At 38.2% G+C, this 27,362-nt stretch overlaps 1 protein-coding gene across 6 annotated transcripts in view; it reads left to right on the top strand.

Moving 5' to 3' along the window:
• The window catches only part of RPAP2 (RNA polymerase II associated protein 2), a 61,771-nt gene that overhangs the window by 13,130 nt on the left and 21,279 nt on the right, over positions 1 to 27,362 (top strand). For 4 of the 6 annotated variants that reach the window (XR_011739792.1, XR_011739793.1, XR_011739794.1 and 1 more), the window contains exons 11-12: positions 3,791 to 3,859; positions 23,410 to 23,559. Coding sequence is in view for 2 of the 6 variants with exons in the window: in XM_065842213.2 (XP_065698285.2) it covers positions 3,791 to 3,859; positions 23,410 to 23,559; position 24,158 (220 nt within the window). In the remaining 4 variants the exon portion in view is untranslated. Of the gene's footprint in view, positions 1 to 3,790; positions 3,860 to 23,409; positions 24,435 to 27,362 lie in introns of those variants that run through there. The other 2 variants (XM_065842213.2, XM_065842212.2) reach the window with 2 other exon arrangements.

The following is a 27,362-nucleotide window of genomic DNA, read 5'->3' as shown; positions in this document are numbered from 1 at the left end:
TAGTCTAGTTGAAGCCTAAAGAAAAACAATCTATGCTTTAGTATTTGCCTGTTCTGATCTGGGTTAATTAAATTTCGCTCATCTTAGTGCAAGTTGAGGGAAAATTACAGATAGCTGAAGTCTCCTAAAGTCACAATTTTGTGTCCTAAGCCCATGAGGTTTCCTTGCTGCCTCACAGAACAGGCAAACAGCCAAACTAACAGGTCAGACTCTTGAACTGAAGTTACAGAGGCCTGCGCCTGGTTATCTGCGTGTGTGAACAAAAAGGCTGCTTTGTTTGCAAAGATGCTGATGACTTCACTTTGCAACAAAGGTAAATTAGAGAAAGAGAGAAAGAAAATCTTGTCCATTTGGGACACTTTTGGTTTTTTTCTCCCAGTGTAAGAACATGGACATACTGGGTAAAACTGAAAGACAGCAAGCATGGAGCTGCTCAGAGGAACATTTTTTCACCAAATGTACATTTAGTACCAGTAACTCACTGTTACTCTCTATTAGTTAAATTCATAGCAACATGTTAAAAATTGAGCTCATAGATTCATAGATGACAAGTATATTCTCATTGTAAGGATGAAGAAACTTCTAGAAAAGGAAATAATCCTCAAGACTATAATTTATAAATAGGTACAAAGAAAAATGTCCGTCTGCCATTCCCCATTGGACAGTGTTTCTGTTATCAAATTGTTTCCTAGAAATCCCCAGAAATGTAATCCTGCTGAGGAAAGGGTGGCGAGCTCCCGCATTGCTGCATTTCTTTCCTATATCTTCAAGTTTGTTGTGGTCCCATTTCAAGTTCTTGCACAAGGCACTTAGGGATGTGCAGGCACTGTTTACGAATCAGGCCATCATTTGCTCATGGAGTTCTGCTAGGAAAATTTGCATCTGATGGTAATTAAATGGGAAGACAACTAAAGGAAAATAAGTAGAACCAAGTGTGTGTGCTCTTTTTCTGTCATTTTTGGGTTTACTTTTTTTATTTATTGGTTACTTTAACCTTGGACTCCCCTGTATTCCTACAACTTCCATATTGGAGTTCTCTTTCTTTACAGGCTGGGCGTTAGTCAGATATTGAGAGGTCATTTGGGATGGAATTTTTATGCATCTTGCTCTTTACTCCTTTATGCTGTCAGCTTCTGCCACTGCGATCTATCTGCTCAGTCTGAGCTCCTTTCTAGAGCATTAAAACTGCTGCCCAGGTCCTGCTGGCTGCTGGCAGCAGTCAAGTCCAGCTGCGGTGAACCACACCACCCACAAACCAGCAACCAAGCAATCCCCACAGCTATTTGGGATCATCCAACCTTCTTGACTTTCCTATCCTGCCCTACAGAGGCCAAGAAAGTAGACACGTCGTGTTTTGAAAAGCTGCATTTTGTTTTCTCTCTTTGGGCAGGTGAGGGAGAACTTAGCCGCGCTCTTTAAGGGCAAAACTCAAATCATGTACACAAAGTTTTGTAGAGTTTTAACATTTCCCCCTCATATGTTTAGGACAGAAATCTACTGACCTCTGTTTCATGAATTGTTCTGAAGTAACAGTTTTGGCTAGAGGCAAGACAAAGAATTAGTGACCCGTTTTTACAGAGGACTTGCACTTTGCTGTTTCTGAAAGCTTTGCTCTTCAGAGGCCTTGGTGTTGACACACAGCTTGTTTTTGAAAGTGATTGTCCTTCCGCTGCTCCTTATTATTTAAGGCTTCACACCTGTAGGTTGCTAGCTTTAGTCTGATCAGCCTGAAATGCTGGGGTTTTTTTCAGCTGCACAAGTGCTTTAGGCCAGGTGTTGTGTGGAAAGGTGAGTCGCTGTGGAAGCCTGACTGGACTGTTCACCCGGGCAGAGCCAGCAGTTCAGCAGCAGATCCATACTGTGTATCCTGCTGCTTAGCTCTGTCTTTTGACTGCCTCTTTCATAAAGAGCATATTGATGGCAATGACTAGTGTTCGGATCTTGCCAATCAATACTAACATTGAATAAGAGTTAATTGACACAAATAACTGCATCTCTCAGTTTGTGTACAAGAGTGACACCTTCCTGTGCTCTAATCAATAATAACTCCTTGTAGAGCATTGAAATAAAGCTGCTTTCTCTATTTGACAGAGTTTTCCCAGGACGCCTGGAGCTGTCTCTTCCATTGTGCCTCAGCACAGCAGATTAACTGGAAGGTTTTATTTGAGTTGCTTGTCAAGATGATTCCATCAGGCATTTCTTGGTAGTGTTTGTCACTGTCATCAGTATTGAGTCAAGCTGTGCAGCCTTTGTTTTGTCTCTTGTTTTATAGCCAGAAAAATGTGACAGTTTACCAGGTACAACCTTTGTTGCCAGCTAATGCCATTACCTATTTCAAATAGTAATGGGGAAACACACATCTTTGAATAATAAAAATAATCTCTATTTGATGGAACTGCTAGTTCTATTTTGATATGACAATTCCTGTACATGTAGTACAAAACATTGCTTTTCCTTTCATCATTTAACAAAACTCAGGCTGTTGAGACACTATTTGAATAATCATTGCTTTGAAATCTTATTTTTGTTGGAAGACTTGAGGATTTGAGAAGAAAAATGATCCTATAAGATGTCTTATTGATAACTGTATTCTTTATGACCATTTTGAATATAATCTTGAGGAAATAGTTAACCATTTTAATTTTGACAATGGCAAGTACAAATACTTCTATTTTTCCACTTTTCAACGCTTTTTTTGGGTAACTGTATACTTGCCCAAAGAAATTTAAAATTATAAAAAAAAAATCTGGGGAAGAAAACCCTGGATTTTAATTTGTTGCCAAGTATTTCATTGTAAGCAACCTCCCATCCTCACCAGTGCCTGTAGAAACGGGTATGAATGACAGGGTAGCTTCATTCTCAATTTCAGTGTATACAAGGCTGCATAGAAGGGAAGCTGAGAGCAAGAAGGACGCAAATATGGGGAGGCACTCCCCCCTCAGTATTTCTGTTGGATGGTGCCATCTGCCTGAATAAAATCAATTCTGCTGCCTTTTAGGTGCCCACATAGCCACATTTTCATTTTTAGCAGTGACTTTTCCATGAAATTCCTTGTTGTGAACAGCATGGGTCATGCCTGAGTTCAGCCATAGCAATTCACACGTGAATTGTTTTAAGTCAGATTAACATTTGACTTAAAGCCGATCTGTCTTTTTACAAAATTCAGCCAGGTGGGTCAGCAGGTATAACATGGAGCAGCACTTTTGTTGAGCTCGCCTGTGTTTTTTCATTCACACCTCATTTTCTTGCTCTTGTACCTGCAGCGGTTCTCCTTGCGCAAGTTAGAATTCCGGGTTTCCATTTAAAAACAGGAATCATCAGAGGGTTGTCTCCAGTGTCTTATAAAATCCAGTCTGTTTCCGCAACATTAGCTTTTACAGCAAATCTGGATCTGAAGCCAACGGGGGGGAAACTAAGTGCAGGAAGGCCCGGCTTTTCAGAAACGCGTGTCCGGTTCTGAGAGTTTCCCGGTGGGTACGAGCGAGAGCTGAGCCCTCGCTGCAGCCAGGACTATTTGTGAGCTAATTCAGAGGATTAGCTTCTGTTCGGTCTTCCCCGTCCCGCTTTCATTTAGAAAAAAGAGACATATTGGGAATTCTGCAATTTTTCTGTTACAGGAGAAGATGAGAGAGAAGCCTGAAAGTTGGTGATTTGCTCGATACAGGTGTAACTGCTACATTGTAACTCAGTGTATTAAGTCTCTAAGTGGTAGACTTAAACCGAAATTCAGTTGAAATCTGTTTACTTTCGCTTTGAAATGTTCTGATTTTATTTTTAAATTATTTTTCAGGTTAACAAACAGAAATATTATTCACAAGATGCCTGAATGGACTCTAATTGCTATCGTTTTGTTATCTGTGTAAGTACCCTTTAATGTAAAATATTCTCATACACAACTGTTTCGATAGACTAGGTAAGGCAAGATTTAATTTTCAGATAAAAGGAGGGAAGGATTTCTTTAGATTAACTGGCAAATCGATTAATTATTTTTTCACGCAAATGAACTAAATTCTTTTGACGGAACAGGATTGTCCCACTTGCAAAAACATGTTAACAGTGCAGAAGCTTAATGTTATGTTAAAAAAAGAAAAGTTAAGCTTTAGGCATTTGTAAAGAGGGCTGGTGGGCTGAAGGAGGAGTACATTTCACTTTCTTCCATTTGCTACTGACAGACATTCTCCTCTCTGACAGAAAGACAAAATGATGTGTATTGTATTACCTGGATTGGGCGTAACTGTTACACTTTTCATTTCTCATTTTACTTCTAATTTCTTGAAAGATTTCGCTTTCATGATTAAAGTAAAATTATTTCGATAAAGATACAGTGTGCTTCTAAATATGTTTGTTTGACTATTGTAGGAAACTTTTTTGAGAGGGGAAAGCTTTTTTAGCAACTCCCAAATTTCTCAGGGGAATACTGAGGCCCAGTATTTTATTTTTTATGAGGATTAGATTTACTGCTTAAGATTATGCTAGTACAGTGCCTATAGTCCTTCTTAGCTTTGTTCTGCTTACTGTAGAATTAAATTCTTCCGAAGGGTTTTCCTGATAGGAAGCCTGATTTTATTATAGTGTCTTTCAGTAAGCTTCTACCCTGAGGCACCATCTATAGAAGCTGTAGTCATATGCATCAAGTAGCTTCCTCAGTTTCTGTTTTCCAAATTCATGTACATTTCTGAAGTTAAAGACACAAGCTTTGCAGTGTGTAAAACAGACAGTTCTCTCACAAATTCCTATGAAACATTTAACATGAGTTCACCTTTTAAGAAATCACTGGTGGTTTCACACAGTGGCAGGCCCTGCCTTTCAGCAGGGTTAAACCATCAGGCAATCTTTTTACGTCTTTCAGCTTGAATTACAAGATTGCAAAAATCTTATCCCAGAGACTGTTTATTACCACGCTGCTGCTGCTGCTGCTTTTGTGTTTCCTGGGTCACTGGAGCCTGCAGGACAGAGAAGTGCTTACAGACATTCGCAGGTCAAGAAGTGTTGTGGGCCAACCTTGGCGCAGCCTGGCGCTGCACTTACTTTCTTGATCTTGCTGCAGCCTGACACATTGTTCTGGCTCTGCTGTCCCAAGGAGGACGGTACCAGCAGGCATTAGAGTAGGCTTCAGCGAGCCTTACATCTGTGTCACCCAGCCAGATACCGCTCAAATGATTCATTAAATCAGAACACAGAAAGTAACTTTACTTGAATGCCTTGGCATAAATTTTTTATCAACTATAAGAACAAATCTTTTGTCATTTTTACTATATATTCTTATGGTTGAATTGGTAATTTGTGAAACAGATCTTATGAATTTTTCAAGTAGTTTCTGTACATTTAAGGAAGTGGTGACTTTTGATCAGAAGTTAATGTTGCTGGTCTCTGTGCATATTATGAGCTCTGAATGTTTACATACCTAATGATTGTTTTACAGTTGCTTTAAAATGTTATACAAGCAGCAGACAGTCTTGATAGCAATCAGTAGAAGCAGAGAACCAAGTCCTTTTTCACTTTTGCTTTCTAAGGGTCTGCCGCAAAAATGAATTATATTTGAACCTAAAACAGAGTAGTTTTTATTTTTGATGTTATTCTGGGGAAATAAAACTCCTGTTGATTTCAGCTTATTGTAAAGTTCTTACAATCTCATGGTCTTCAACTACGCTCACTTCAGCGTTAGGAGAGGATGTGAAGAATGTAGATGGGGTAGAATGAGTGTTAACGTTGCTCTAAGAAGATGATGAGTGTTGCATAATTTCTGCAAATATTAAAGCGGAATATTTAATTATTTGGGAATTCTAATGAAACCTGAATATTTAGTGGAAGCCAGAAGCATGCAGGGAAAGGCTACTGAGGACCTCAGCAACCCGTTGGAGACAGGTCCTCACCTTGTGGCCTTTTCTCACCTCCTGCAGTCCACCAAAGAATCTGTCATCTCTTACTAATACTGCTTGTAAAAACAATGACACTCTATTAAAGTCTTCTCTGGCTTCCTCTTAGCTATACTGAGAGCCGTTGCATGTTGCATCCCATGTAATCTCGTTTAGATCAGAGCTGTATGGGGCCTGAGTCAGAGTGGCTCTTTGCTGGCTTCTGTCCTTGCAAGAGGAGAACCCATTCAGAGTGTGTGTTCCCAGGCCTGGCCTGCTTCCAGCACAGCGTGCTCATCTCACTCCTGACACTGAAGGAGCAGAAGCAGCACCCTGGCAGAGGATAATGCTGCCTCTTTCCAGGAGGATGAAAGACTGTATTACAGAGACCCTGTGGGGCAGGAGGTATAAGAACAGAGACTACAGAAAGCAGACTGAGCATGGGATTTCAGGGTATACCTCAAAAGAAACTACTAAGACCTCAAGTATTTTTTGTTTGGAGGGGGGCAGGGTTGTTTTGTTTAAAGTAGCAACTGTTGGACTTTGCTTGCACCCCATTTTGTGCACCGATATTGTGGCTCACCACTTCCTTCTCATGCATGGCCAGCCTGTGCTGGGGACTCGGCCTGCGCTTCATTTCACAGCGTGCCGTCAGGCTGCCCCCACCCTTTCTGTGATACGCTATTGCGCAGAATGACTATTATCATTACTGCTGTATTGAATTCAAGTGTCACCACTGCTTAATACTTTGTGTTACATTATGATAGTGCTACCCTCTCTTTGTTGGAGAGTGCCTATTTACTCTTGGTAGGATACAGCATGTTGGATAGTCATAACACCTAATTTTGGTGCTTAAATTAGACCTAGGCTCCATTTATAGTGTGCTGGTCCTCAAGAAGCTATTAAAAGTACTTACGTGCCCTTCAGTCTGTGGACTATTAAAGAAACCTGGGCTTCTAATTCATTGCTGTGAAATGATGTGCATGAAACTAGACAGTGTAACTGTCCTTCTCAAAGTATAAAATGTAGGGAGATCACAACAGTGGAGTATTTCCTGTTCCTTAGTGAACAGCAGGATTTATTCAATCAAATTATTGTATAAAATCTGAACCGCCAGTCGCAGCCTTTATTGAAAATCTAGCCTGAGGCACTCCCATCTTTATGACCACACATTCAGCAATGCTGTATTGACCTTCTTAGAGTACACACTGACAGCCAGAGAATTATGTTAAAATAATTGCATTCATGTCTATCACGGAGTGGGTGACTCTTTAAAATATTCTGTAGAACAAATTTCTTGGTTTTTTTGTGTTTTTGTTTTGTTTTGTTTTTGTTATTTTGTCATGTGTAGCAATTTTGGCAGTGGTAGATTTCTGAGTCTTCCTGTTGCAATGTTTGGTACATTGAGCAGAATTTTTTGTTACAGTAACAGCTGCTTTATAAGGCACTGTAAGCTAGAATGTGGAAGTTGCATCTTTTCCTCCCAAAGAACTTTGCAAGATATCAAATGAAGCAGATAAACAGATACAAATAAGAAAGAACGGAGAAAGCAGTGGGAAGACTGGTTGCTATACAAGCATGGGCACTTGCTGTTTTTAGTGTATACCCCTGGTACAGTCTAATGGAAAGCTTTCAAGATATTTTCAGGAAATGTCTGCTTTCATCTGACTTATCTGAGCTGGCTGATTCCAGTGAACTGTGGTCAGCTTTGTCTACAAAGCCTATGCAAGAGATTCCCCCGCTAAAAGCTTTGAAGCATTTCAAAATGTTCTGGGATTAGTTTATAAGCTTTCGGTGCAGTATTTAAACAAACTCAAGATGACCATGATCACTAAACAAAAGCCATCATTATATGTGTGCAGCCACTTTAGATAAATGTGTCATGTGGAGATGTACTCTAGAGGTTTACTCTCTTGGAGATAACGGTTCAGGAACTGGAGAATCTTGGGTTCAAGTACGTGTTTTTACTTCTTTGCACACGAGAGCGCATCTATTGCTCAACACTGACACTTCGAAATTATTTTAAAAGGAATTCAGATGTTTGTGATACCACTGCTGTGTTCTGTCCGGAAATGCTTGAATGTTTGTAATGTACAAATCTAATGTACAAATGCATATTGGATAGGAATCAGAGTTGCAGAGTGACTCTTTCCTCTTTCCTACAGAAACCACATACAAGTCAGCTGGATGATCTTTCATTTAGCAATTTTGATGACAGAAGATTGTATCCAGGTTTCAGCTGAGAAATATAATTTATCATTAAGCTAAAAATATAATTATTTTCCATTTTGAAACAGAGTTTGCGGGACCAAAAATGCAAAAAGTCTTTCTTTTTATAAAGTGTTTGAATGTGGTCATAGTTTTGCCTTCAGTCTTGGTCTCTGTCTGTAGAGTTATATTATTGTGTGAAATAGAGAAAAGCCAAGTTTGTCTTAACATGTTAAAAAAATTTTTAAGTATATTCTTTTTCTCTCAATAGTTGCAGGTTGTTATTTGGTGAGTATGAACCCAAATAGGTTTTCTGTTAAACGGTTCTTACTTATCAGCACTTTCTAAGCAACTCAAATCTGCTTATTTGGCATATTGTGGAGTAGATCAGTATTACTCTACTTCCTCCTAGCGCATTCCAGTTTTGCTAAGGAAACAGATACAGAAGAGTATTTTGAGGGATTTGCAGTGTTGTTAATTGGGACATTAGTCAGTGCCAACTTTAACTAAATATCTTCATCAGTTATAAGGGACAAAATAGAAGAAGAGGAAACCTTAACAGCTTCAACCTGGTTGTGTTGCTGTAGTGCTGCCACACAGGAAAGCGTCCCCAGATTTGATTGCAGCACACGCAGCTGCAGTCTTTTTCCATTCTAGTATTTCTCAGGGATAACCTTCTGTATGGGAGATCTGGATGTGCTGTGCACTTCCACACAAGCCCAGCACAAACCACCTGAGGTGAGGCCAGGGTAATCAGTTCCCCTTTGCAGTTCTGGTCCTTGACCTCATCAGCAGGAGCAGAGCCTCAGCACACGCTGTCTGCTGGACCTTGGGTGCCTGGGGTTAGGGGGCTGGCTCGGGAACCTGTCTGCTCTGCACCTTCTGCTCTGTGCCTTCTGCTCTGCAGCTGCCCGTTCTGCTGCCCAGGGCAAGGGGAGAGCAGGGCTGTGGCTTTCTGCCAAGTGTCTTGGAGAGATATCTGCGTGTTCCCAGCAGCAGTAAGTGTGGGCATTCAGATTGAAGTCATGCCCAGCTGTGCAGAGCTGGAGTGCAAAGTGCATCGCTAGTTATAAATTGTCCTTCGTGGTGGTGTTCTCCTGACTGATCTTTTTATTAGAACCTAAAAATAACTTGTATGTTGAATGTAATTTTGAATCTTCTGCTTCAGGCATCCTTGGGTATGTTACATTCCAAATGTACTTGTGAATTAAGAATATGGTGATAGGTAGGGAAAGTACTTTCCTCTGCCACTTCATTTTTGCCTTTTGTGTGACTAAACAAGAGATTTTTGTTGCAACTTCTGTTTCAGCCCTCTGAAGGATAGCATGCTAGATTTCGGAAGATCACTTTATCATGTTGACTCTTTGGGGAGCTAACTCGGTCAGTGGAGTTCATGTCCTGTTGAAGTCTGTGCCGTAACTACGTGCTGATCAAGCAGATGGAAAAATTGCCTAGCCCTACTAGAGAGAAGTGTTATAAATTTATGTTTCTTGAAAAGTATATATTTAGAAAATTTCTCTTGTAGTGTCATGTTTTTCCTCCTTCCGTTATTGCTGCATGCAGCTTTGCTCGTTGGAAGGCATGCCATGGCACAGAGTAAGTTGTACGGTTACACGGTAACGTAGACAGTTCTGAACTAATGCTGCAAGTAAGCCTTGAGTAATCCACACTAACAGCTGCCCCAAACTTAATTTTAAATGAAATGTATTTTAACTTCGCCAACTGAGCAAACTGAACTTTGCAGCTGAATTTTGCAAACTGAATTTTGCAGCTGAATCCCGAAGCTGTAGTCCTATGAAAATATACTTGCTTCCTTATTAATAATTAATCTCAATACATTCAATGCAAACATTTTTTATCGTGAAACATTACCCATCTGTTAAAAGAAAAACATGACTTTGACACACACTTGCATCTTTTATTTTCAGAGTTTTAACTTTATCTTAGTAAACTTTCTAAAGAACTGCCTACATTAATGGGGACATGACACATAGGCAGTGTTTCTGACTTACCGGAAACTTTGTCGTAAGATCAAAATCACCGTTGATTCGGCTTGTTGTTTCTGAAACAAAAAAAATGTAGAGATACACATCATTGGAAAGGTTAGTACAGCTTCCCAGCATGTGATCCCCAGGTATTTGGTACCAGCAGAATTTTTAGCATGAGTTCTGGGTTGTTTGGTTCTATGCAGAGAGTCATAATGATCCCTCTACTAGGCTGAGTGGTGTGTCCTGCTCTTCTAATGTTATGTTGGACTATGTTGGCATCCCTATCATATTCAACAGTGACCAGGGATAAACTGCTCAGAGGCATGAAAAATTTGGAAGGGAGAGGATAAGATCACAACTAATTTATTGAGAAAGGAGGCAAATTATTGTTTTATGTGATAGTTGATAGCGGGCTTTGTGCTGAGGAACTGGAGACATGTTTTCGTTTACCTAATGCTGTAGGAATTGAGCGCAAAGGCAGCTTGTACTTCTTCTCATTAGTTTGTTACTTCTTGAGATATAAAAACATTTTGAGACTGAGTGGTTTCACCCAGTTTGGCAAGTAGGTTCTGATCCTCATGTGGTGTGTTAACAGTGAAGGTAAAAAATGTACAGTATTTTCTGAAATGTGTTCCTTTCGTATTTATGAAAACAGAAAATACAGCCTCTTTGGGGAGGGAAGGAAGGAAGGAAATACATGTCACTGACAAAAAGATGATGTATCAAGTGTATCTCTAAGCAGTGGGTTATGATGAAGCTCTTGGAATTTACAGACAATCCAAGTTAGTGGATTTAGCATCAGGGTGCAGGTGACTCTTTGGACACGAAGTGTATAATTGAAATAGAAACTTGGGATAAGACAGCAACCATCAGGTAACCAGAATGTTGTATAAATAAACATAAAATAACTTTATATTAATAAGGTTTTGCATGGCATAATGCAAAGAAATTATAACAGTCACATACGTAACAGTACTTCCCAAAAGTAACAGCGTGCTTTAATTGGCTGGCAGCAAACACAGCTAACCAGGATGTGGGAGTTCAGCCCAGAAACTGCAAAGTATGTATTTATAATTGCGTACTATTTGGTGCAAAACAAGGATCAGTGCAAAAACAGTACAGGTGCTTGGTTGTTTAGAGGTTTGGGATGTCACTATGTTTCCTTTCATTTTGATGTATGCCATGCTCATACCCTGTGTTCCACGGCAATGTATATATGGCTCACTCTCTTCCGCCTTCTCCATCCTTTTCTCTCTATCCATTTTAAGAAGACACTGAACAGACCTAACTCATTCATCATAAAACTCAGTATTTCTGAGATGAGGTATTCAGTTTTTTAAAGAGATAAAGAATAGCTGAGATTCATGTTGCTCTTTGCTTCAAACCTCACCAGATATGCTGGTTTTCCAGGTCAGTGTACTTTCAGCAATGAGAATTAATAGTGTTCTTCTCTTGCAGAGATGGTAAAATTGAGATTAGGAGTAGAAAAGTGATTTACTGGAGATCACCAAGTCAGTAATAGAACTGGAAAAAATTAAACAGGAAAATGATTCAGGTTTTTTTGTTTGTTTGGTGGGTTTTTTTTAAACCTACTGTGAGCTGGCATGTCTGGGAAAAGGTGCTTAAGAATCCCTAACTTTTGATTATTTTTAAGAATCTGATTTTGAGAGGTCCAAAACTGCACTGGCATTTGTTTTCAAAACTGGGAAAGGCAGGGAGAAAAATACTGAGGTCCCTGTGTTTAATTTCTGAGGAAAAAAAATTTGGACAGAGTGGCAGCGAGTCTATTCCTAGCAATGTCTCTTTACTCAGCTGCATTATTCCAGGTGTTTGATCTCTATATTGGGCTGGAAGGCAAATAATCAAGTTACAGTGTTAGAAAGTTGTGAAACTAAACTCTGATCAATTTTATGATCATTGTTTCCATAGTAACTGAGTACAGGTGAGTACATTTTATAAAGTCAAGTATCGACAAGCTTTTACCTAAGTATATTGCATTGTAGCTCTTTTAACCGTAAGACTGTATATTTTATTTGATCTTCATTGAATTATTTTGCATATCACTGAGATAATGAATTGATAGGAATAGATTACCAGTATTTGCAAGCAAAAAAGTCCAGCAGTTGCCAAAATGGATGTATATTAAAAAAAGTTTAATTCATAAAATGTACCAGATTTGTATATAAAGGCATCTTTTAGATATTAGAATGTCCCACTGTATGTGCACAATAATTTATACAACAGTGTATGTCTTACAAAGTACTTAAAAGGTTCAGGCTCTGAAAAGCTTACATCTTAGCATTTTTTAATCTTACAGAGACTTAGACCTGTGCTTAATTTCATGTACCTGAGTAACCCAAAGATTTCAGTGGCATAGATTCCAGTTTTTGAGAGGTGTCGCAGGAAAGCTTTGTGGAACATAAAAAGTAAAAAATAGAAGACTGAAAATGATGAAAGAGTCAATTTTAAAATAAGTTTTAAATTTATTAAATTTGGAATTCTGACTAAGTTGAAAAAGAGGGAAAAATGGGAACAAATGGTAGGACTGAGAAGTACCTTTGATCTGTCAGCTGGTTAGCAGGAAACAGACTTCAAATAAATGGAGCTCTTTAAACAAGGCCTGTCCTTGAAATGTGTACCTAAGAAGCTTGGATTTGTTAGAGAGAAACAGCTGATAGTGATTTCTTCTGGCTTTATATTGTGAACTTCTTTTGCCTTGGCTTTATTCAGATAAGCTAAATGGAAACCTTTCGGAACAAATCCCTGTATGAATGTAAGTGCTTTAAATGGCACACAGGATTACAGAAGTTCTGATGCTTCATGTCTGTGAACTAATGTTGTAGTAATTAACTTGGAATGTGGTAATACAGAGGTAAGTGCCATACACCACTTGCTTTTAAAAAAAGTCACCCTGCAGTCATATCTATTAATACAAAATGGTGCAACATGGTCTCTGATCCAGCTAAACTGCATGAAGAGCGCTCTGGATAGGAAGCTGTAGGTTTCGTGGAGCTGGTTCTGGTGTTTTCTTAGTCTTCTTGTCTGGCGAGAGGTTTTTCTAATCAAAGAAATCTGGAAACTCCGTTTTGCATATGATTGCCCAAGTAGTTGGTTTTTGCTAGACCTCTATGATATTTGTGTTGATGGCAGTCTTGGTAGTCATTTTAAAATAAAGAAGTGTTTGACAATAGAGTTCCTATATATCACTATAACAGGAGGCAAACAGAAACATTTTATATTATAACTGTAACTTTTAAGAAGAGTCACAGATCCCAAACTTTTGTGGCTGACATTGTAGCATCCAAGTGTTTCCAGAATGTTGGTCCTCTTGCCTGGGTTAACACCAGGGATCCCCGAGTGCTTCCTGACACCAGCAGCTCAGTATTACAGGATCAGCACAACACCAGCAAATGCTTGCAGAGCATGGGACATCATTTTCCACCTGCCGAATGTTCTGAAATGTGTAGTTCCTGTCCTGGACAATGGCTGAAGGAAATGACTATGTCAAGTGTGCATAGATACGGTCAGGAAACTTGTTCAGGTGGACCATTATATGAGTGATGCTGTGAGAGAAGCAGCAGTGTTGATGCTTGCACTGCAAACGTTAAAATAATTGTACAGAGCAATAGACTTGTACATTTGCTGTCAGCTGATTAGAAATTGTTGCTCTCATGTTTATGTGCTGCTGGTCACTCACAGGAACTGAAATAAGGCAATAGTGAAAAATGCCATTTTCTAGTTAATTTCTGAGAAGAATTTTAGAAGATAATGAATTATATTGTGGTAAAATAGTATGTGTTACATGAACTGAGAGTTTCAGGTGTTTATCTGATTTTTGAGACTTTTTATTTTTTCAGTTATTTATACATACAGTGCATGTTCTAATGCCTGTTGTCTTCAAGCATACAAGGTACAGAACTGACACAAATAGTATTAAGTGGCTATACTAAATTGTTACACCATTTGATGAAATGTCTCACCATAGTTTGTTTGAACACATTATATATTTATTTTGGGTGTTACTTTGCATTAGACTTTTACTTTCCCTGTAAAATTAATTACTGACCTAATGATGTAAATAGATTTTTTAATATATATAAGAAAGCGTTTTACTTGTCCTTAATTAAAAATCGAAGGTCATATATCTTTAAAAAGTTGATATTTTGAGGGCAGTCTGAATTTACTTGAGTTTTTTCCTTTTCTGTATCTTGTTGTATCAGTGCAACATCAGTATAAAATGTTTTCATTGCAAGATCTTTGAAGTTTTACTGCAGGCTGTTATAAATAACAGCTGGCAGCTGATGGAGTGATCCTTCACTTTCATGGGAGAGGAAAAAAGTGGCATAAACAATATATCCTGCTATTCATGCAAATGGTTTGTTCCTTGGGTTAAAAAAAAGACCAAGATCCAGAACATTTGCATTTTATTAGATCTGTTTTAAATAAAGAGCCTCTGTACCTGATAAGGTGGCTATAAGCCCGTTGTCTCAACATGTCTCCCTGCATAGTACAGTGAAAAACACTGGAGTGCCTTTCAAAAATGGTCCTTATGCAGCTTAATGGAAAAACAGAAAATGAACTCTCGTGTGGGATGTTGGAGCAGAACCAGGAAAGTATTTTACAAATGTTTGCTTGGCCTCCAAAGCCAGTGCAAGGAGAGTGATCTGCCCGGGAGCTGCCGTGCGGCCCCCTCCCAGGGCCTGACCCACGTGCTGGGGCTGCACGGCCACTCACCTGTCTGGATACAGATGGAAGAACTAAAAAGGCAATTCCACTGTCTCTTTTTCATTTGTCAGCAAGGACTTTTGTCATGTGGTTAGACAAACTCTTGGGACTGTAGGTTTGCTTTCCCTTTACTGGTAGTTGTAGCCATCCAGCAGCAGCACAAGTGAAATTTTGGCCCCATTAAAAGCGAATGGAAGTTGACTTACATCTGGACACCAACTATATGAAAAGTGCATGTGCAAGGTGAACTTTAAAAGAAGAAAAATGCTTATTTAGTGTAAGTATATACATAAATATGTATCAAAGAGAACATTTTTCTCAAACACACTTGTAGAAACTGCATAGGAAAAAATTAATGTAGTGGAACCAATTGACGAAGTTAACTTTTGAATGAACCTTAAGTGTTGCCATATACCTGGGTTATGTAGGAATTCCAGTTGTTGATTTTGAATCAGTGTTTGTAGCATTGATTTAAATGTAGTGGACAAAAATTTTAAACTATGAATAATTTAGTTTCTGTTGCCATCAGAGGATTGAAGTGTCTGTGCTGGATTCTGTGGACAAGTCAGTACACAATAATGAAAGGAAGTTAAATAATAAATAAAACATAAGTTGCACTTTAGCTACAAAATTCTTGTCTTTATGATGAGAATAGGATCTTCTGGCTATATTTTAAACTAGACCAGCCGTAGCTTTTTTTCCTCAGTAAGAAAATTGCCTGTTTATTTCTGTCAGTTTGTATTATTCAACACTGTAGCCTTTAGAGTGTTTTATCTTTCATAAAGAAAATAGAATATAGGAATAAATTTGGAGAGATTGAAGAAAACTGCCCCTGAATACTGACTTCCCTCTTTGACCAACAGGATGTACTAACAAAGGGCCCCAAATGAGAGGTTTCTTTAATTTCAGAGTTGCAAATGACACTGATCATACTTTTTTTTTTTGCACTAGTATCACTCAATTTAAAAGACGACTTAATTGCAAAGATATATTTAAATACTTCTTCATCTTGTTTGTAAGTTAGATGCTTCCAGTTCAAGATTGTCTGTCAAATATTAATGTGTTCTAATGGAAAATGTTTACTCTAGAGACAGTCTCTTGCTTTTAAGGTTTTTTTTTAAATGTTGAGCTTTTAAAATCATGCTCAAACTAAAGTTACTAGAAACAAGTGAGGTTTTTTTTAACTGAAACTGTGAGCATAACTGCTAAATTACATAAGTTGAAGTTGTAAATGTTTTCTAATGTCTAAGTGTATGTTAAAACAGTACAAGTGTGTAAACAATTATACCGAAGGTTATAATTTTTTTAAGCTACCTGGTGTTGCGTCTTTAACTTACAGCAACACTCACATTGTGCTTCTGATCAGCTTTCTGTCCCATACTAACTTTGGCCTGACAGATACATTATGCCCTAAGGTCTGTGGAAATCCCTGCTGTGATTTAAGATACTTGCCTAACAAAATCGCTGTCTGTACCTCAAATTAAGCAAGCAGTAAATACATTGTGAAGAACATTAAGAATTACAGTGATGCTTTGACTCATTCTGGCAATTTATCCGAGCACCTTTCAGTAGGGCTTCCTGAAGTGGATAAACGCGGCAAGTGTTTCAGTTCACCCCATCCCGACGCGCTGTTATTAAGTGATTGATACACTGGCAGCACTCCAGTTATACGTACAGGCAGATGGTCTACGGGCTGCAGTGCACATCTATTTCAATGAGTTTTATTGCTGATCTGTAACACTTGTTATATTGACTCAGTCTAGTCATTTGTCTTAAAACAATTACTTTTGTTTAATCAGTTGCATTGGAGACTTCCTTCATAGGAACGTAATTAAAATGGAAGCCAAGACTGCATTCTATAGAACTGCTGTATTAAAAGAATGGCATTTCTGATTAATAACATTTTTATTGCATTGCTAAGTCCGTCATATCTGTGAAATAAGAGTAGTGAAGGTATATTTGAAGTATTAAAAAAAAAAACCAAACCACAAAGAACAGCCCTTGTGTGTTGACAGAGTAGAACGCATTATAATGGCATGATTGTCCTCATGCATGCATTTGACATTGCTCTGCATATTTCCGGAGGATTTTAACACTGAGATGAGCTATTAGTGAGAATGACCTGCAGTTGATATTTAGGTAATACCATCCCAAATGTTTACGAAAAATCTGTGAAGGGGGCAAAACTGGAAATCTTGTGGGTTTATAACTTAGTTCTTTTAAGTACAATTTCATTGTTTGTAAAGATGGGCTGTTCTACATTCATAACTTTGTTTTTCCGAATCCGGAATTGACTCGTAATAGTCTTGCAAGTGTGAGTTTTGAACGGAAATCTGACAGGCCTTCAAGTTAATTTCAGTTTTACGTCACCCACAATGGTGGTATTCCCTGCTTTTGACTTTAAGACTTCGACTTTGATAAGCTGCTCTCCTTTCAGAACCACTTGATCCCACAAAGAGCACTGGATCGCTAACCAGTCCTTGCCAAATGCCAGCAACACGCTTCGATGTAGATTTTCCGTTAAAATACTTTTCATTTGTGTCTGGATATTGGCAGTACCCTGGAAGACTTCTAGTATAAAGGGGTTTTCTATTCAGATAGGCCTCTGTTTAATGGTTTATTGTAGTAGTTGATAGGTAGTGGTCAGTGGCACTCCATGGAGCATCTCCTGCACGGTTACATTTCTTCATGTTTTTTAGCGTTGTTTCTCCTAAATCAGACCTTGTTAATGATGTGACCTGACTTTATGTCACAGCAATGGAGCAAATGTGCTTTAGTCTAGTGCCAAAGGCACGCTGCTGGAGTGGCTGATTGGTCTCTCAAAACCTTCCACAGCTATGTCATATCACCCAGACTGGTGTCAGAGGTGTGTACACAGTTCTGTTGTTAAATGTACACAAGTGCTTGTTACCAGACCTTCATCTAAAATACTTGTGTGAAGAGAGGACTAGATTCCTCACAGCCATAGTCCAAGCTGTGGATGTCCAAAACTGGCAAAAACACACTGGGGTTCCCTGCAGGGCGGGACCTTTAGCAAGAGTCTGTAGACGGTACCTGGAGCTGAGGCTGTGGGCACCCTCCCCATAGCACATGTGCAGCAGCCTGAGCCCATGTTTTTCTTGGGGAGGGAAAAAAAAACTGCTGCCTATAGCTGCTGCCAGCTCTTGCTTCGTTTCCATGTTCTGAAATGAGTGTTCAAGAAGGTTTTGTAATCATTAGTGCAACTTTTGTCATTCTGGTAGAAGAATAGTTATCAGTCATCCTGGTTATGATGGCCTTTAAAAAATTAAGTCCAAAGTGCCTAAAACAAAAGGTAGAAAGAAACTGAGAGAATTAAAAAGAAAAAAAACTTTCATGCTGTGATGATTATGGTGTCTTATTTATAGTGCTCAAATGCCCGTAAACTGGCAAAAAATGTTTATATGCAATTTCCTAGAGCTTTCTGTGGTGGTGCTTGCCTGTTCCGTTACTCTGCTTTATAATTCTGTTCTTATTCAAGTTCCAAGCATGCCGAGCAAGGAAGGGACTGAAATGTGTTCAGATCCATGGTGTCTGCCATGATCACTGGCTTTTAATTTTTTTTTAAGCTTCTGCCATTAGAAAAAGTTAGGAAGAGTGGCAATACTTATATTTTTCTAGGAGGGGCTTCTTATTCTTTTGAGAATGAGCATATGGCTTTTCTTCATGAGTATACAAATGCTTTGTATCATATTGAGTAAATTTACATGCATTCACATTTTCAAAGCTTTTCATGTAATTTTAAGTGGTGACCAGTTTTGGGGAGTAGAAAGGAACCCAACTCTTGGGTGGTTGTGTTCTTACCTCTGTTTTCAGGTGCCTGTTTCAGAGAGCTGTAACTGGCTGATAGCACAGTGGTGGCTTTGAAAATTTAACTTTTTTCAAAGGGCATCACAGAATTAATTTTAAAGTCCAGAAGGGGTTTCCTGAGGTCCAGTATCTGAGGGGAGGATAGTACTGTACAATTAGGGGGTTTTTTAGAAAGGATATTCACACCTTTGGATAGGAAGTGCCAATTGCTTTTAACTACATAAAAATATTACTGCATCATCATGTTTTCTGAATGCCTTCAGCTGTCTTGGTTAAGGTATGCTTAAATCTAGGAACAAGCTGTGCACACTACCATATCAATTAATGACATTTATTCCATATAAGGTAACTGACTTCTAGACTTCTAAGACTATTTTAAGTTAAACTCCTACGTATATTTGTCAAATATTTTTGTAAGGTTACTAGTTCACAGAAAGCTTGGGCCTTGAGTTGAAGCACTGAAACGATGTCAACATTTTGAGGTAGCCAGATGTCATTTGATAGCTTGGTAATAATAGCTGGGTCTTCACGTGAATTTCACTTTTTTTTTTCCTTGAACATGTAACATATGTGGAATAGCAGATACAAATTGTATCAATTAGATATAGTTTGACATTTTTAACACTTTTTAAACTTTACAAAGACCTGTTTACCATATGGTGTAAGTGAGTGTGCAGGAAGCGACACTGTTTGATGAAGTCTGATCTGTACTGTACTGGTTTTCCATGACCTGAGCATGAATGTTTCCTTTTATCGGGCGTGCTGAAGGCCAGCCTTTGAAGCAGGCGGGTATAACTTCGGACAGTAGCATCTGTGTTTGCGTACTTCTGTAAGTGATTGGTTTAAAGTCACTTAATCCTTTAGCTTTTCTTATTTTTATTTGACTTTATTTGCATAAGTCCCTTCCACATTAATGTTGCAACATGGGAAAGAAGTAATGGAAAAGCAGAATTTATTATTTTTATTTTCATTGTTCCATTAGTTAGTTGTTATTATTGTGGTCACAAGTATCCTACTTCCTGTTTATATTCTATGTCTTTTGAAGATACTGCAGAATTTTGAGGCAATTCCACAATACCTGAACGCAAATCCTGTCTATCATTAGATTGAATTAGTCATGACAGCTTCTTCAGAGATAGCATCATTGTGGCTTTCAGTGACTTGAAGATATTGATTCCAAATACTGTTGAGCTGCTTTGCATACAAATATGGTTTAGTTCAGTTAGCATTTCATGCAAGGATGCAAGCACAGCCCTTAACACTCTGTTGTGCAGTACCTCCAGTACACATTGGACCTGTGTTAGACCATGGGACGTGTCACCCAGTGCACATCAGCAACATCTGCTTGTACCTTGTGCAGACAAAAGCTGCCGCATCTGTTCCAACAGCCACTTAAAAGCAGAAAAGTACTTGATGATAACTGCTTTTCAAATGACAAGTTAAAGCATCATTTAAATACCAAAAGGACAGAGTTTTCCAAAATTAAAGTGTTTATATGTATATTCATAAATGTTTAACACATTGTCCCATCTAGACAAAATTTTTAACTACTTGCTCGAAACCTCCACATGCCTCTGTGAAATTACTTTTTCATTTAGTATCCTGTTGATCAGATAATTAGTAGGTTAATTAGTTTTTAAACAAAGTTCAGGTAAGGAGAAAAGATTGATCCACAGCTAAAATGTCCTTTCCTTTTTAACTTTGTTTCTCGATATTTAATGCCTGGCAGTTTCTCTCACAACAATAATACCTTTTTCTTAGTGTGGGCTATAATAGCTGCTCTTTGCACAGAATGTCTTAAACAGGGTCTGATAGTTATGACATTTATGTAATTCATTAAATTACATAATATCACAGACTGCAGTTCCAAAATATATATATATATAAGTTTTCTGCTCTTTTTGAAAAATAACATCCTTATTAATGTCCTCTTTAAGCTCGAGGCAGGAGGACGAAAATTCAGCTAAAAACGCACGTAAATCCACAACATTGCCAAGAGAGCAGTTGGCAACATTACAGCCACTTGGCCCCTGCACTCAGACGTCATGACTGTTCACACCACCGGTCATTTTCATATACAACCTACTTAATGCTGAGAAGGGCAAATTGAAGACCGGTAATAATGCATCTTTCTCAGCTGTCCCTGTCTCCAGACTAATGCTCTGAAGTGGTCGCTCTGATCCTCTGTCAGCACATCCTCCACTCCCCCCCAGACTGTCAGCCCCGGGTACCAGTTTGAATAGTACCTGCTGCACTTCTCACCAGGAAAGAGCTCAGGCCTGTCTGCCATGAAGTACATCACAAAACTTAGTGGCTTCAGTCCAAAAATCACAAATCTAACTATGAATATATCTCTTTTGTGGGAGGGCTTACAGAGCAGAGTTTGTACATAAATCTCTTTCTTTCCACATGTCCTTACTTTGAGCATCTCCTGAAGTCCTCACTAAACGTCAGTATTTGATAGTTGAAATGTTTAGCTAAATATCGAAATGCAATCCAAAAAGAAACTGAAGATAAATTATCATTAAATCATTAACAGTCTGTTAATCAGCATTTTTTGTAAATTTGTTTTTGTGTTAAGAGACTCTATTTACTATGTCTTGCTAGATCCTTCATGTTCTGTCACTATTTTTGCTTAATTTAAAATAATCTTCTTTTCTATGCATCTTTCTTCAAGTGGAGATGGTCTTGCTATCAATGACTGCAGGGAGATTACTCTCAGTTGTTGCTCACTTAAAGGCCCTCTGAGCTGTGAAGGTTTTTAGGAAGCTGTAGACTACCATGAGTTTCTTATTAAAAGTACATAATTTCCAAACATGTTCTAAAATAACTCTGTCACCTGTTGCTGGGATATGAGTTTGCATTAAGTCATCTTGTGAGTAATATTTGGCATTGACGTTACTTAATGTTTGGCATAAGTTTTAGTACTTTATTTTCTTCATTTAAGATTTTTTTATATATATTTGTGCTTAGGAATTAGATTCAGCTATTACTACCTTTGCAATATTTTGCATTAGAATTATGAGAAGGAGAAAGTACTTTAGGATAAAAATAGGTTCAGATAAAATGAAAGCACAACTGAAAACCAACAGCTCAACATCCAACCTCACCTCCATCCAGATCCGATGTTTGTAAATGTTCTGCGTGGCGATGGCTCCTCAGCGGAGGGATGCGCTTTAGCAACAGCGTTCTGCATGTGTGCTTGGGGATCCTTTGAAGATGATGCCTTCTGTTGCTGTTCTTGTTGGTTCTGGAACTAAAGGCAATATACAATAATGTGAGCCTTGCAGTTTCAGTGATTTCAGATGATAAATAACATTCTCTTTGGGGATCTGCACTAATGCCCTATTTATTTCCATTGTCCGATGTCACGCAAATACTTTGTTGTCCTAGTTGGCAACTACTTTCAGCTTCCATTCTTTGTAATTTTTAAAATCAATGGAAACTGGATGAGCTCCATCTACTCAGTTTAGAAAATAGAAAGATTTTCTACAAAAGAAATAGAAATAAAAGAAATAGAAGATTTTCTACAAAATGCTGTTCCTAAATAGTCCATTTTGAAAGGCCAAGTATTACACAGAATCACAGAATTGTTAGGGATTGGAAGGGACCTCGAAATATTGTTTGAATTTTAAAGTTAAACTGCATGAGCTGAATTCAGAAATATAATTTCCTCCCTCCACCCCACCGTTGATTCTCTTCTTTTTCTGAAGCACTGTAAGACTGCAGGCACTTTGAGGCTTTAAGCACTTAATTTTGTTACCAAAACAGAAAATAGTTTCGCTACAGCAAATCTTTGTTCTAGTACCAGCTTTAGAACTGAGGTTTAGTATCCCTTTAGTATCTCTTATAAAATTAGCTTTGTTCTTTGTTGGGCTTTCCTAAAGCCTGTTTTTTAAACAGTTCAGTGTGTAAGAGGTATAATTTAAACTGCTTTAACATACAGACCGTCAAAACTAAGGAATCACGTTGCTCTGATTACTCACTCAAATTGCTACTCGGTTTGAGAACTTAATTGATGTCTCATGTGCCCATGTGCATCAATTAAAATTAATCATAATCCAAACTGCCTCTGTGAGAGGCTTCTACGTGTTTGGAGAAATCTCGACTTAAGCAAAATGTGTTTGCTCTGTTGACGTACTGTGTGGTTTATGGCTTACAGAACAGGGGGAGAATCATCCGTAAGTGACCCTCTTATCGCAGAATCACAGCATGTTAGGGATTGGAAGGGACCTCGAAAGAAGGGACCTCTTGAATGTCTTTATCTAGTCTGACAGTGTGTGACTTACCAGTTAAGTACAAATTCTGCCCAGGAGCTCTATTAATAATAATAAAATATCCTTCTTGGTTACTTTACTATAGACTTTTATATTTTACTCATACAAAGACCTATATAACTTTTACAGTATAAATGTTTAGGAGCTTTTTGGTAAAGAAGAAAATAATGACTGATATCTTTCCTTGTTTATTTGAAATTGTATAACATTTTGCACTTTGTTCTGAATTTTGTTTGTGTACATAACATCAATATACAACTGATTAGAGTCGTACAAACTATTAGCCCATTTTTTTAAAATTCGATTGGTTTTTAGTTTCACTACATCTTCATAAAAATTCCCATTTCAGTACAGGTCATATTTTATATAATCCATACAATCTTATGTACTGTAATGAATCAAGTGTGATGTTATAAACTGGCTTTCTTCAATACAGTTGTTCAAACTCACAAGCTTTGCCTTTTTTACATCTAAAGCTGAAAAGTTGCTTTTCTGTATCAAATATGTTGATTTTTGTTTTTTTGCCAGATTGTCGCAAACGAGTCCACTTTTTAAGAACACTCAGATGAGCCCCATGTACACACAGTTCCTGACTACGTTGCTGGAAGAACTGCATTTCAAAAATGAAGATCTGGAAAGTTTAACAAGAATATTTAGAAAGGAAAGCCTACTTGAATAGTCAGTCAATTTTCAATTATTTTGTATGTCTTAAAACTAAACCAGTAAACAACAGGTTTGATTTTCAACAATTTGTAAGTATGCACAGTAACTACAGATCATATCAGCCAGAGCAGAAAATGTGTAAAGTTCATTTTAAGGTAATTAAATAGATGTGGTATGGAAATGAGTGTCACTGTTTTGTCACTTACAGTAAATGCCAGCTGCTTACTTATCACTTTAATCTTTTGAGAATATATAGTTGGTTTACTGTGCTTTTGGGAGGAATTTTTACTCAAGTTTTACTACAGTTTATAAAAAATATATATATATATATATATATCTGTGTGGCTACAATGGATAAGTCTCAGCGGGGCTTTTATTATTAAAATGAAATTGTTATGTTCAGTCTTTGTGATATAAGATTGAGCTAAAAGCCACGTATTTTTTGCCTAATACTGAGATTACTGTTTGCATTCTGGCTAGGCTGAAAAAATTAAAAGCAAATACCTTATTTATGTTGATCATATTCAACTGATTTGGTGAAAACAGCATTATAGCATTTAATTAAGTAGTTAGTGTATTAACGTTATCGATCTCACTCCTTCGTTCCCCACAGAATAAGGTGATCATCCCAACCTCTCCTACTATCTGAAATAGTGGCACAGAGAATGAAAAAGCACCTTCAATTGCTGGAGCTTGTATTTAAATTAAAAATGAAATTCAGTGTTAATTGTACTTCTTGCACTTCTGCTATTTCAGTTCCTTCCTACAAATAAGGATGTTGAAGTCTTGTGGAGAAGCTGCCCATAACAGCAGTTGTTCAGGGTGTGCATGAATACTAGTTAAAATGTGGATCACCTGAAAACTACCTGTTTAAAAGCAGTAGAAATGAATTTGCGTTGGTTTGTTTTTTTCTTGCTTTGGAAATCTTCAGCCACAATTTGTCTCCAGGAGTTTGCTGGCACGTGGAGAGCACTGCTGCTGCCATTTTTCCTGCTGACCCAATGCATGGAGCGGCACTCTAAGAATGATGACAACAGTACACACAAAAATGCCAGATCTATAGCTCATTTCTCTTGCTGTTTCTGAGAAGAGGGGTGGTCTTTGAACTTATATAAAAGTTAAAGTCTCTAATTGTTCCTAATTTGGGCTTTATATTTTAATAACTAAAAACTTAATTTTGGTCTTTTAGTAGCCATTTCGTTCAAGAGTTGCGTTGTTTAAACTGTGTTTAGACTTGCTTCTGCCACTGATTATAAAATGCAGTTTAAAACTAATCCACTAGTAATTCTTAATTATTCCATAATGTGGTTTATTGCATTGTTCTCATTTCATAGGACACTGTCCTTTGAGAGACTTGAAAGAAAGTTGTAACTGCTGGTGCACCACTAGTTAAGGCTGAAGCAAGACTTGCTAGGAATGCTACATAGCAACTCCATTTGAAAAACAAGAGTTTATTATTTTGTTTTGTTTCTGCGGACACCCAAAGGGAACCCTGCACTTAATTAGTTTATTGCCGTGTAGTTCCTTCATGATAGTAAAGATAAATAAGTTGATTGCCCCTGGCACACGGAAGCCCATGTAGCTTTTCCCTGGAAGCTTCATTGTGCAGTAAAGTTCATTTAGGTGATGCTTGACTTCCCTTACCTTGTCATGGGAAGTTATGTGCAGTATAACTTGTAAAAGCGAAGATTTAGAATGAGGAAGACCTTTAATGCAAAGTTAAAGCTATACATTTTTCTAAGTATGCAACAGGAGAAAAATATGCATCGTGATCAGAGCATGTCTGATGTCAAATTCGTAAGAATGTGTGATGTAATCTGGATAGAAGGTACATTGGTTTTTGTACCATGATGGAAAAGTTTTTACTTGATGCATATGCAAAGGAGGGACAAGACCTCACCAAAACATAAGCTTAGAGAAGACTAAGTAATAGGTACAATACTCTGAGCAAGACTTAAACCTTGGATTTATCTCTTTCTGCTTCTGATTTTGGAAGTTAAATATATTTCTACAAAGATTACAACTACCCCATGATAATGCTGCTATACTGAGTACACCTAGAAAGTGTTACCAGCAATATGACTGTTTCAGCAGGTTCGATGCCTCTCATTTGGAAAGTTTTTACACTTCCTGTCAGTTTGGTGGTGTGATTTTTTTGTTAGTTATTTTTAGGCTTGGTCTTCAGCACTTACTGTGGAGGAAACGTGTGAACCTGTAATAAGACTGAATAAGTCACAGGCCCCAAGACTTCTCCATCAGTGTTCACTGCAACTGCCTTTACCGTCTGCCTTAGCAGCTCAAAAAATGAAGCTTCCAGGATTTCTGCATCTCCTCATTGGCTGCTTTGTAGCAAGCACACTTGTGCTTTTCCTTGCCTAAAGAGAACAGCAGAACCTTTTGCCTTCTATGACCACCTTCACCAGACCAGAGGAAAGACTTCTATAATATGCTGGAAATGCCCTGAAGGGATATTCTTCACTTACTTACCTTTAATTATTTAATCTCCCTAAGATATGAGTAAAACGCATGTAAATAAATGCAGAAAGTATACATATACCCTTTACTTTTGAGTGGGAGAAAGGCTGTACACTCATCTCAAAAGGATCTTTTGTACTATCGGCCTTAACTGGTTGTACAAAGAGCATAACTCAAACACACAAAAAAATAAGTTCATCTGTGTAGTTTTCTTATGAGCATGTTTTGTAACAGCTTAACTGCTTAGAAATGTTCAAATCTAGACCTCATTTATGAGCTTAAAGCTAATTGCTATTACAACTATCTGTCCTTTAACAGACTTTACTCTTTCTCAGCTCACTTTCCCTCGCACCTTCTCATTTTGGTGATGTTTGCAGGAGGATTGTTTCCTTGTGGCCTTGCTGCTATGCTCACCATTTTTCCTTCCTATGTTAGCTGAGCAGATGAGAACAGTTGTCACTTGGTTCAGTGGTGGGTTTGAGCCTTATCTCAGGTACTCTTAAGTTTTAGTGACTTATTTGTGAGCTACAGGTGTGTAGGAACATTATGGATCTGGGGCTTAGGGTAGATGGGACATAAACCTCTCTTTTGGAACAGCTCTGTGCAAGGTGCATGAGCTTGGTAGAGCCATCAGCTGCTTAGATCATAAGGGTTATAAAGTCACAAGAAGCCCATTGCTGTGACCATGGAAAGCAGCCAAGCCTGCCCAGCAGTGGACCTGTAGCAGGGCAAATATGGTGTGATGTGTTGCTTTTAAAAGCAGGAAGGCAGGGAGGAAACCAGACTTCTATGGTGATTTTTTTTTCTGACGTATCTAATGGTTATAGTAAAGAATAGAAGAACACTTTAAAGCTTAAAATAAAGCCTGCTTCATTGCAGCTTCTCAGCATCAAAGGAGGAATGTGTGACATAGACCTGCATAGTGCAGATACAGATTTCTTACTGAGTTTTCTATAGATGTAATGAAGTAATCTGAGGAAGAGACCGGTGTTATTTAAACCACATATATAGAGAAAGTCAAATTGTTCAAAGTTATTCAAAGCAGACTTTGTGCTGGCCAAAGGGGATGGAGGAAAAGCTTTCGTGGCTATTTTCACACCAAAATTCAGTTCACAGTCCTGTAAATGCTGTCAGTGCAAGTACTGCACTCTGTCATACTGAACTGCCTAGTGCAGAGCCCTTCACTGCTGCTGATCAACTCTTTGTGGCATTGACCAAGCTTGCTGATTTTTCTTGGGTTTTGGAGGGAAGGAAAGGGATTCAGAGTGATTCAGGAAAGTGGGTGACTCATAACGCAACCTGTACTTTATTAGGTATTCGAAGAGAGTACCCTGCATCTTTGT

The sequence above is a fragment of the Patagioenas fasciata genome, chromosome 6 (genome assembly GCF_037038585.1).
Source record: "Patagioenas fasciata isolate bPatFas1 chromosome 6, bPatFas1.hap1, whole genome shotgun sequence".
Classification (NCBI taxonomy): Eukaryota; Metazoa; Chordata; class Aves; order Columbiformes; family Columbidae; genus Patagioenas; species Patagioenas fasciata.
This window is presented reverse-complemented; position numbering and strand designations above follow the sequence as displayed.